Source organism: Cebus imitator, unplaced genomic scaffold (assembly GCF_001604975.1).
Source record: "Cebus imitator isolate Cc_AM_T3 unplaced genomic scaffold, Cebus_imitator-1.0 Scaffold453, whole genome shotgun sequence".
NCBI classification, from domain to species: domain Eukaryota; kingdom Metazoa; phylum Chordata; class Mammalia; order Primates; family Cebidae; genus Cebus; species Cebus imitator.
In genome coordinates, this window is record NW_016107768.1 from 272,680 (window position 1) to 284,586 (window position 11,907).

Sequence of the window (11,907 nt, forward strand, 5' to 3'; positions counted from 1 at the left end):
TTAACTTAGTGTTTAGGTTATTTAGTTTTATCATTATATGGTTGGATTAAGATTTATTTTGCTGGATTTATATTTGTTACATCCATTCTTTTTTTTTTCTCTTTTTTTCTTCCTTATTTTAGATTAATTGAATATTTTAATGATTTACTTTATACTATTGGTTTATTGTTTATACCTTAAAAATGTATTTAATGGGCTGGACCTGGTGGCTCATGCCTGTAATCCCATCACTCTGGGAGGCCAAGGCAGGTGGATCACTTGAGATCAGGAATTTGAAACCAGCCTGGCCAACTTGATGAAACCCCGTCTCTACTAAAAATACAAAAAAACGTAGCTGGGCGTCATGGTGCATGCTGGTAATCCCAGCTACTCGGGAGGCTGAGGCCCAAGAATCACTTGAACCTGGGAGGTGGAGGTTGCCAACGCCATTGCACTCCAGCCTGGGTGACAGAGCAGACTCCGTCTCAGAAAAAAAAGTATTTATTTAGTGGTTGTCCTAGAGTTTACAGTATACATCTTTACTCTCAGTCCACCTCCAAGTATTATATTGCTTCATGTGTACTATAAGGACTTTTGAACAGTATACTCCCAATTCACTCCACCCATTCTTTGTGTGATTGTTGTCACAATTTTACTTTATATATGCTTTTTTTTTTTTTTTTTTTTTTTTGTTTTTGTTTTTTTGTTTTTTTTTTTTGAGATGGAGTTTGCTCTTATTGCCCAGGCTAGAATGCAATGGTGCTATCTCAGCTGCAACCTTTGCCCAGGTTCAAGCAATTCTCCTGCCTCAGCTTCCCAAGTAGCTGGCTGGGATTATAGGCATGCACCACCATGCCGGCTAATTTTTGTAGTTTTTTAATAGAGATGGGGTTTCACCATGTTGGCCAGGCTGGTGTCAAGCTCCTGACCTCGTGATCCGCCCTCCTCGGCCTCCCAAAGTGCGGGGATTACAGGCATGAGCCACTGCACCTGGCCCTATATATGCTATTAAACACAGAATACATTGCTACTATTTCGCTTTAGGCTATCAATTATATTTTAGAGCATTTACAAATGACAAAAACGATTTTTATATTTATCTTTATATATACTGTTACCAGCACTCTTCATTTCTTTGTATAAAGGCAGATTTTTTTCTGGTAACATTTTCTTTCTGCCTGAAGGATTTCTTTGAACATTTCTTGTATTTAAGGACTGCTGGTAATACATGATCTCCATTTTTGTTTATCTTAAAAAGTCTTTATTTCTCCTTTATTTTTGAAATATATATATGTTTTACTGGGGTGGTAGATTTTTCTTTCAGTACTTTAGAGATGACATTCTGTTATCTTCTGGCTTAGATAATTTTGTCAAGAAGTCAGCTGTAATTCTTATTGTCATTCTTCTCTGGTGGTATATTCTCCCACCCTTCAGCCACAGCCTTCAAACTTTTTGGTTTGGTTTTGGTTTTCAGCACTTTGAGTACTGTATTGCTTTTTGTATTTATCCTGCTTGGTGTTTTCTGAGCATCTTAGACTTGTAGTTTGGAGTCTTTCATTAACTTTGGAGAGTTCTTAGACATATTTATTGTGTCCTATTCTATCTTCTCCTCCTGGTATTCCAATTGCATGTATGGGAGTCTGTCTGATACTGCCCCACAGCTCTCTGGTCTTCTATTCTGTTTTATTTACTCTTTTTTTCCTCTTTGTGTGTTTTAGTTTGAGACATTTCTATTTACCTGTATTCACATTTACTGTTTTTTTTTCTCAACTGTGTCAAGTCTATTGATAAGCCTTCTTCATCTGTGTTACTATATTTTAAAATTCTAACATTGGATTTTTTAGTCTCCAACTGTCTGATGAAATTTTCCATCTGTTTATGCATCTTGTTCACCTTTTCCACTGAAGTCTTTGACATATTTATCATAGCTATTTTAAATTCTTTCTCTGACAGTTCTAATATCTGGGTCACATCTGAGTCTGGTTATCTTGATTACTTTCAATCTTGATAGTTTTATGTTTTTTCCCCCCCCTTCTTTTTGTGTCTAATAATTTTGAATTGAAAGCTGGACACCTTGTTTGAAACCGTAGACGTGGTATTTACGCCTGGAAATGGTCATACCTCTGTTTTTGCTGGGCCTTTGATGTGCATATTGGGTTAATGTAGTAAGGAATTGAGCTGTATCTGGGTTTTTACCACTGCTATGGCTACCCTCAGTGCTTATCACATTTGAAATTTTTCTAGTGTTACTTTGTGTTTAGGGCAGGCATTGCATCACCATAGGGGTTTTCTCCATGCTCTGTCCCACCCTCAGCTTTGGTTGTGAACCTGTACATCAGAGAGGCTTTCACCTCTTGCTCTGCCTCTTCCTCAGAAGTAGACTGTTGTTACTTGATACTTGGCACTTGCTAGCCTGGAGCAGAGGGAGGGCATTCTCCTGTTCTAGTTCAAACTCAGTGTTAGGCAAGTGCTGTGTTCCTAAGTTTCGGGAGTGGGAACTTCTTGATGATCCTGCTCCTCCCCAGTGGTAGAAAATCTCTAATAGTCTGGGCCCAGGATAATTTTGGCTCTTCCCCAAAGGTGAAGGAGTTTCTTTTTCCATTCTCTAGAAGCAGTTGATATCAACTGGTGCTCTTAGAATGATAGGGTTTGAGGCATTTTCCCAAGTGGTTGAAGATTTTATTCAGTAATGGAAATGGAGAGAGGATCTAGGTGAGGTTTTGTGTCTTTTCCACAGTGCTGCCCCTTCCCTCCTTGGGCCTCCACCATAAGGGAGGCTTTGTCTGGTCTTGTGCCTGCCCTCACTCCTTGTATTTGATGAGATCTGTGGAGAAGATCCTGCAAGTGAGTATAAATTCTGCTTGTGTATGTGAGTCATAGCGGTTCTATATTCTGTGCTAATCCACTAGACTTTCAGCGGTTCATGACATTTTTAGGTGAACTCTGCCCCTGGTAAACAAGTTGCATCTCATTTTTCTTTGGAGGATCCTATCTTTCCTTATATTGCAGGATAGTTAGTTATCCTGTGACTTTAGCTCTTTGGTGGGTCCTGGAAAGGTTAAGATTTTGTAAATTATACAGCTTTTCTTTCTTTTTTTAAGTTAGGAGCAACTCTTCAGCTTTCTACATCTGGGAATGCCTTTACTCACAGACTTTTCAAGACCTGAGATTTGAGTTTTGCTGTTTCATTTGGGTGCAGTTAAATACTGACTCTCAAATGAACTAGCATTAAAAGCATAACTTATATCCTTGCAGAAACTTGGGGACTGTGGCAGCCGTGGAGCCAGTGTAGCACCACATGTGGGGATGGTGTCAGAGAGCGTCGCCGAGAGTGTCTCACTTCTTTCCCCTCCAGACCTCGCTGCCCTGGAATGTCCTTGGAGACCTCCCTGTGTTCCCTGGAGGAGTGTGCTGGTAGGTATTCTTGCTTCGTTCAGGAGTCTCTCCTCGGATCCTTCATCAGAAGGTGTATTGAACCCAGGTCTGCCCGAGAGTTATGAGTCTGAGATCAAGAATAGATTCATGAATGCACTGTGATTGCTGTTGGTTGTACCAGTCCTTTATTCACTAGTGTATCTAAGACTGGGAATAGCTGGGAGAGTAGCTTACCAATGACATGATGGGATTTACCACTGTAGAAAATAGGGATATGATAAGGAAATATTAAGGATTCAGCCATATTAAATCATTTCTAAAAATGCAAAAAATGGAGAAGGGACCATTTCCTCATAAGATTTTTTTTTTTTTAATTTCTCCCTCCGTTTTTCCCCACCAAAACTGTGGAAAAACAATTTTCCTTAAGTTTTCTCCCTATCAACCCAGAAAAGCCAGGGGACGACATAGACCAGTATTTGTCAAAATGGGGCAGACTCCCTGTCTAATCCCCTGTGGCCTAAGTTATTCCTTACTGCCCCTACCCAGAGGGACATTTCTTCTTGCTCTCTTCTGGGGACTGGCCTTTCCTGCATCTTCTAAGCATCTTCAAGGCACATGCTAGTAGCTGGTCAGTGAGTATGTGGTGTAAATGGTCTATAGGTAAGTTGCTCGCGTGGTTCAGTTAGGTTTGCCCCAGCTTATGAAGCTGAATCTTGTTCACTTACCACGAGTCACACACTGAATAGTCACTGCTTTTCCCACACACCATCTCGCCTCCTGACAGACAATCCACATTGACTTGGCCAGTCTCTGCTCTGGTCCTGACTCTTAAAGTCCTGTCAAGTCCCGTCTTTTCGTACTCTCCAATTCCAGGTTAAGAGACCATCTTAGTTCCTTGTTTCTTTGGGATCTGGAGGAGTTATGTGCTTTTCTGTGTTTGGATCTCAAAGTACCTTTTAGCCCAAACCACAGGCACCTGGCAGCATCTCAGCCAGTGTCCCCACCTGTGGCCTTAGAAACTCCTTGCTGCTATATTATTTTCCCAGCCAGTATCATAGGACTTGTTCCCTTCATTCCATCATTTTTAGGATATTATTCTTTCTTCTGTTGTTTTTTTCTTATTGTAGCTTCTAGCCAGGCTCTTCTCCTAGGCCTCCATCTGCCTGTCTTCTTTCATAGGCCCTGCCCTGAATTCATTATTTCTTCAGTGATATTTTAGTCTGTTTCCTTAAGCTCTATTCTTTGTCTTCTCTTCTCTTTATAAGTCCTCTCCACTTTCCACAGACCTTCTGTGTCTATAACTTCCTTCAAATATACCTCATCCTCTCAATTCTGGGATGGGATCATGTATGCAGACATTTCATACCTGAGTTCCATAACACTCAGATGAATTTAAACTCAGTGGCCACTGGTGACTGCTATTCTTTTATATGTGACAAAAATATCTATTTATTGGTATTACCGTTATTGATTATCTGCTATGTGGCAACACTTAAAATATATAATCTCACTTCAGGCTGACAGTAATTCCACAAAGTAGGTGTCATTGGGCTGGGCTCAGACTTCTTGAGAGCTTACTGCCTGCCAGGCATTTTTCTAAGAGCCCTGCACACATAAAGTAGGCATATTCTTATCTCTACATTGCAGATGAGGACCGTGGGGGATAGAGAGGATGAGTGGCCTGTCCACGACCATGAAGCTAGAAAGTGGGGGCACTAGATGTGACTCTTGCCAAGCTACCTATCCTGAATACCTTGCTTTTATATACAGGACAATTTGGCTTTCTAGAAGAAGCCTCAACAACCTGGAATTAACAATCATTTTTAAGAAATGTGATATTATGTCATATTCTGGCATCTTAATTCTTTAATACTGAGTAGGAACTGGAAATTGGACATTTTAAGTTAGCAAGAAGAGTATGTCCTACAGACTCGCCTGACTCTACTGTAAGTGGTCCTCAGATAATTGCTCATGTGGATAAAAACGGTCCTTTCTTCTAAGTGTTCTCTTTCCTAGTCAACCTATTTTCCATTCTTTGGAAATGTAAAGATATATTCACAGGCTGCATAACATCAACAAATCTCCTTTAGTTCATGTGAAAGAGGAAAAACTAGAGATAGAGATGGTTGAGGCCAGCAGCTTTTGGGCCTTTCTCCAGCTATGATTTTAAAGGAAGCCAGCCAGAGTAAAAAGATAACAGTTAAGTGAAGAGGTTCACGGCGTGTCCTAGCAATGCTGCTACCCCTGTCATGAGGAGCCACTGTAGTTGAGGGAAGTGATCCATCAGGGAACAAGTCTGTCGTCATTCAACTGTTTTCACTTGTTTGGGAGTTCAGAGGTTGGTTTGGCTTTAAAAGAATGTTCTTATGCCAAGGTCTGATTGTAGTTGTACATTATTTGGTCTACCTTGTTCAATAAGAGAGTAGTAGCACAATTAAATTGCTGTTTCACCTATGTTCCATCTGTTGGAATATTGATCATTTTGCTATTTCCTTTTTAATAATGAAGGAATGAATCACTAGTGTTTATTGAGCACTAACTATGCAAGTTACTGTGACTGTGGTTCGGAATGTATTAATAAGATATTACTGGCTAGAAGGGGCTTATAGTAGCTCAGAAGGCACATAAACAGGCTTAATACTCAGTACAATATTACAGGGCCTACAATTAAAAATGTATCCACAGCTTGCTATAGAAGCTTTCAGGAGTAATAATCCAAGCTCAAAACATTTCCAGTCTTGGAGGAGGTGATAATTGTTTTGTTTTGTTTTGTTTTTTTTGAGACGGAGTCTTGCTCTGTTGCCCAGGCTGGAGTGCAGTGACATGATCTCAACTCACTGCAACCTCTGCCTCCCAGGTTCAAGCAATTCTTCTGCCTCAGCCTCCCAAGTAACTGGGACTAAAGGTACATGCCACCAAGCCCGGCTAATTTTTTATATTTTTAGTAGAGATGGAGTTTTATCATATTAGCCAGGCTGGTCTCAAACTCATGGCCTCAAGTGATCTGCCCACCTCAGCTTCCCAACGTGCTAGGATTACGGACATAAGCCACCACGCCTGGCCAAGGAGGTGGTATTCGAGCTGAAATTTGAGAGCTGAGGTGTCCCCCAGGTGAAGTAGGTAAAAATGGGGGGTTTTAGCAAAGAGAGCAATGAATGAAGGCATGGAAGATGGCACAGTAAGAGAACTGGAGAACTGAAAGTAGTTTAATGTGGCTGGATGATAGTGTGCCAGGGAGGGGTGGGAAACATGAGGCCAGCCAAGTAAACGGGGTCCATATCCTGAGGGGCTTTGAAGGTTGGGATTTGTGTTTTCGTGATATCTCTATCTGGCTGTAGCATGGAGTATAAATCAAAAGGTTAGGCACGGCAGCAGATGTACCTGTTAAAGAGTTTTTCAGGAACCTATGTGCAAAATGAAGTGCCAGCAATTGTGATGGAGAGAGAGGAGGATTCAGACTCTGTATGTGGCAAGTGATAGAGAAGGAGGCATAAGGGATGAAACCCAGGATTTTAGAACTAGAAACTGTGTGAACTGTGATTCCATTCCTTTGAGATCTTATATATCAGAGGAAGCACATGTTCTAAGCAGAGATGGTGAGTCTCGGACATTTTGAGATGGAGGTGGTGGGATATCCAATGGAGATGGTAGAGTTAATGGATCCAGGAATGGAATCTAGCTCTCCTTGGAGCTAAATCCATGCTCTTCTCTCTAATTTACATAAGTGAATATTCTCACTGAAACCAAAAGGGAGAGAGAGAGTTGGAAGAGCTATCTAACAGTAGCCAATGCTATAAAACGGACTCCTTTGCATTTGACTGTTGGGAGGTCATTCATAACCTTGGTGGCAGCTGTTTAATTGGAATATTGGGGATAGGTTGCAGGAGATAGAGGTGATGTAGGAGCAGTAAGCAAGGCAGACTCTTCTTTTCAGTAAGCATGACCAGGAAGACAAAGGGCAAGATACGGCTGAGAGTGTGAGAAGGGTCTTTTTAAAGTGAGAAGGGTCTTTTTAAAGTGAGAAGAGCCTGGGCGGGCGTAGTGGCTTGCGCCTGTAATCCCAGCACTTTGGGAGGCTGAGGCAGGTGGATCACAAGGCCAGGTGATCGAGACCATCCCTAGCCAACATGGTAAAACCGCTATCTCTACTAAAAATACAAAAATTAGCTGGACATGGTGGTGCATGCCTGTAGGCCCAGCTACTTGGGAGGGTGAGGCGGGAGAATCGCTTGAACCCGGGTGGCAGAAGTTGCAGTGAGCCAAGATTGTGCCACTGGACTCCAGCCTGGTGACAGAGCAAGACTCCATCTCAAAAAAAATAAAATAAAGTGAGAAGAGCTTGAGTATGTTTCTATGCTGAGGAAAAAGAGCTATATGGAGGAGTAGCTAGAGATATTTGCTGCAGAGGGGCCCCTGGACAAGGGAGGCCTAGAGAGTATTTGCTTGTGGCCTCACCTTTTATAGGAGGACAGTTCTCCCACTGATCATGTGGAAAAAAGGTAAATAGAGGTGTGGCTGCTAATAAGTTTATGGGGCAGAGGAGGATGGCAGAAGAAGCCGGGCATGGACTTGCCTGATGGCTTCTGTTTTGTGTGTGTGTGTGTGACCTACTAGAGTGCTAAGGAAGTGGATTGATAGGGGCTTAAGGAAGTGGTGAAATTGGGAGCAGGTGTTGTAGGGGACCCACCGAAGGATTTGTGGGCAGCTGAGGTTGGGTGCTGTGACTATGCAGGGACACTGATCCTGCATGGTTGTGTCATTTTCTTCACCAGTGCTCAGGACCTGGGTGCAGCAGCTGGGAATTCACGTGTCTGAGGTTCACATATCTAGGGTTGGACTTCTGCTGCAGAGCAGGGGAAGGGGTATAGCTCAGTATTAGAGGTTGAGAGAGTTGAGGTTGTTGGAAGGAAAGTGGTTTCAGTAATAAGTCATGGTTGTAAATTGGCTAGGGGCAGAAGTAAGGCTAGGAAGTGTCTGGCAGATGCGAGAAAATGGAGGGCTGGAGAATCAGAAGTCTCAGTTTAGTAATAGTGAGTGAGTGAGAATAGTGAACACAGATAGAGAGCAGGTTGAGCAGTTTAACATTTTAGAAGAGGAGCAGATAGTGGGAAGGTACTATATGTTGGATGGACCTGAAGTCACCTGGATGCTCCTAGCTCTGGGATAGTGAGAGAGGCTGGGACCCAGGTGCTAGAGTGACTGATGGCTAGCAGGAGGTTGGGAGATGATGGTGTTGAGGGAGGAGTGGAACAGTGGTTGGCCAGGATGGCATAGCCATCAAAGGAATGGAAGTTTTCTAGGGAGGTGAAGGGCGCAGATTGGAAATAGCAATAGGAATGAGCTTGAAGAGCACACTCTGCTGCTGGCCCTGTTTACTTCTAAAGAAAGTATGTGTGACAACTTCCACTGAGAGGATTGGAGGAAACCAGGCCCTGCAGGGTAGTCTGGCTTCAGGTGGGACAAGGAGGTGAAGGTAGTGTTCTGTGGATCAGTTAGGAATGTTGGGAAATTTGTAATCAGCTGTCCCCTAGGGGATAGTGGGAGGACGGGTGGAGAAGATGAAGCACAGAGCTGGCGGTGTTGATACAACCATGGGAAAAAAAGCCATAGGACAGTGGACCAAAGGGGAAAGAGTTGGGAGCTGAGGGTCTCACGTTTCCAGGTGTTTCAGTGGCAGTACAGAAAGAGGCTCCAGGTGGAGCCTACGTTTTGATGAAACATTTTGATGACCATGGGACAAACCAGTTTGAGCAAGCAGGGAAAAAGAAGAAAAATCCCCTCACATATAAGGTAGGAAGGGGAGTGGATGGCTGAAAATAGAAGAGTGAGAACTCAGAGGCTTTAACACTTAGGAAAGACAGTTTCTGGATATTAGAAGGGCTAAATGAGTTGTGTTATATTTTGCCACGTCTCATTTTCATCAATTAATTTCTCCTAAGATGTGCAAATTTAGGTACCTAAATTTGGCCTACCTAAATCATTTTGCATTTCGCATTTTATACTTGGTATTTTCTGATGTGCCTCTCAGAGGTACATTTAACTATAGGTACCACATTTACATTGTCCTAAGTGAACACCGATTTTTACCTTGAAAATTTCTACATGCTACTTCTGTGTGGAAACTTGGAGGCCAATTCTAGCAGTAGCTGGTGAGCACAGAGTCACCTTGTTTATGGGTTAGCAGGTCACCTTGCTTCTGTAGGTCTCTGTGCAGTGTTTTCCCTTTGGTGATCCTGTTTAGCTTCAGCTGCCAGTAGAAATCCATATGTAAGACTAGAAATCCCAATCCTTGTATATGTTCCTTCATTCCATAACTGCTAGATAATTCGAGCAAGTGACTCAGAGACCTTAAAACTGAGCAGAGCAAACAATACTAGAAAATATGTATTTGGGGCAGGTGCAGTGGCTCACAGCTATAATCCCAGCACATTGGGAAGCCAAGGTGGGCGGATCACAGGTCAGGAGTTTGAGACCAGCCTGGCCAATATAGTGAAACTTCGTTTCTGCTAAAAATACAAAAAAACTAGCCAGGGTTGGTGGCACACGCCTATAATCCGAGCTACTCGGGAAGCTGAGGCAGGAGAATTGCTTGAACCTGGGAGGCGGAGGTTTCAGTGAGCCCAGATGGGTCCATTGCAGTCTAGCCTGCGCCACAGAGTGAGGTTCTCTCTCAAAATAAAAAAATAAAAAATAAATCTGTTCCTCTGTGTGTTTTTTTTTTTTTTTTCAGCTTTCCAGCCATCCAGCCCATCTCCTCTTCAGCCCCAGGGTCCAGCAAAGTCCAACAACATCGTGACTGTCACTGGCATATCCCTGTGCCTGTTCATCATCATTGCCACCGTGCTCATCACGCTGTGGAGGAGGTTCGGCCGCCCCCCCAAGTGCAGCACCCCTGCTCGACACAACTCCCTCCACTCCCCCAGCTTCCGGAAGAACTCGGACGAGGAGAACATATGCGAGCTGAGCGAGCAGCGCGGGAGCTTCTCGGATGGAGGAGACGGGCCCCCGGGGAGTCCGGGGGACACAGGCATCCCTCTGACCTACAGGCGGAGCGGGCCGGTGCCTCCCGAGGACGATGCCTCTGGCAGCGAGAGCTTCCAGTCCAACGCCCAGAAGATAATCCCCCCTCTGTTCAGCTACCGCCTCGCCCAGCAGCAGCTAAAAGAGATGAAAAAGAAAGGTCTGACGGAAACCACTAAAGTGTACCACGTGTCTCAGAGTCCACTGACAGACACTGCCGTTGACGCGGCCGCCAGCGCCCCCTTAGACTTGGAATGCCTAGAAGAAGCTGCAGCAAACAAGTTCCGGATCAAATCCCCATTTCTGGAGCAGCCTGCGGTCAGCGCTGGGGAAAGGCCTCCCTCCAGGCCGGATCTAAGTGTGACGCAGGCCAGCTGTGCCATAAGCCCCAGCCAGACTCTGATCCGCAAGTCACAGGCGAGGCACGTGGGCAGCAGAGGGGGCCATTCCGAGAGGAGCCATGCCAGGAACGCGCATTTCAGGAGGACAGCGAGTTTCCATGAAGCCAGGCAGGCCCGGCCGTTCCGAGAGAGGAGCATGTCCACTCTGACTCCGCGGCAGGTGCCCGCCTACAGCTCTAGGACGCGGACCTGGGAGCAGGCAGAGGACAGATCTAGGCCACCGAGTCGAGGCGCCCACCTGTTTCCTGAGAGGCTGGAGAATTTCCAAGGGGCAGGTGGAACCGATGGTCCATTAAGCCCTCTCCCTAAATCCTACACTTTGGGGCAGCCCTTAAGGAAACCAGACCTTGGGGATCGCCAGGCAGGATTAGTGGCAGGAACTGAGAGAACAGAGCCTCACAGAGCTCGTCGGGGACCGTCCCCCAGTCATAAGAGTGTCTCAAGGAAACAGTCTTCACCCATATCCCTCAAAGATAGCTACCAGAGGGTCAGCCCTCTGAGCCCTTCTCAGTGTCGGAAAGACAAGTGTCAAAGCTTCCCCGCTCACCCCGAGTTTGCCTTCTATGACAACACGTCATTTGGCCTCACTGAGGCTGAGCAGAGGATGCTGGACCTCCCAGGATATTTTGGGTCAAATGAAGAGGATGAAACCACGAGTACACTTAGCGTAGAGAAGCTGGTAATCTAGACTGAGAGTCTGCCTGAGCTTTATACAGCTGGGATCTGCTACTCACCTTCTGTAGACTTTTGTGTAACTATTTGTGCCATAGGACAGAATGTGATGAGGAAGTAGCACACACAGAGGACGATGTGTGTGTATGCATGTGTTTCAAGTCACAAGGAAGGAATTATTTATCTTGAGCTTTTTCCTTTGTTATTCAGTTTCTATTGGTTTATTACTAATAACAATGATAATAAAATGTAAACGAGCAAATGGGGCTTGGTCTGTCATTTGTGGATATGAAAGATAATATATGACTTTGGAGTAGGACATACTCTGAACATTGCATTGGCAGTTTCCAACCTGAAGCAGAAATCTGGAACCTCAACTAAAAATGGATGGAGCAAAGTTAACTTGGTGTCATAATAACTGTGAACTACAGTTTATTAAGTTTTTTTTTTTTTTTTTTTT

The 11,907-nt window shown here is 44.2% G+C and overlaps 1 protein-coding gene across 6 annotated transcripts in view; it reads left to right on the top strand.

The window, feature by feature from the left end:
• THSD1 (thrombospondin type 1 domain containing 1) overlaps positions 1-11,709 on the top strand; it is a 28,534-nt gene extending 16,825 nt beyond the window's left edge. For 2 of the 6 annotated variants that reach the window (XM_017511831.2, XM_017511830.2), the window contains exons 4-6: positions 3,235-3,393; positions 3,901-4,014; positions 10,085-11,709. In XM_017511831.2, the coding sequence (XP_017367320.1) occupies positions 3,235-3,393; positions 3,901-4,014; positions 10,085-11,463 (1,652 nt within the window). In that variant the 3' untranslated portion in view covers positions 11,464-11,709. The remainder of the gene's footprint in view (positions 1-3,234; positions 3,394-3,900; positions 4,015-10,084) is intronic. The other 4 variants (XM_017511832.2, XM_037732552.1, XM_017511833.2 and 1 more) reach the window with 4 other exon arrangements.
• Positions 11,710-11,907: the final 198 nt, after the last annotated feature.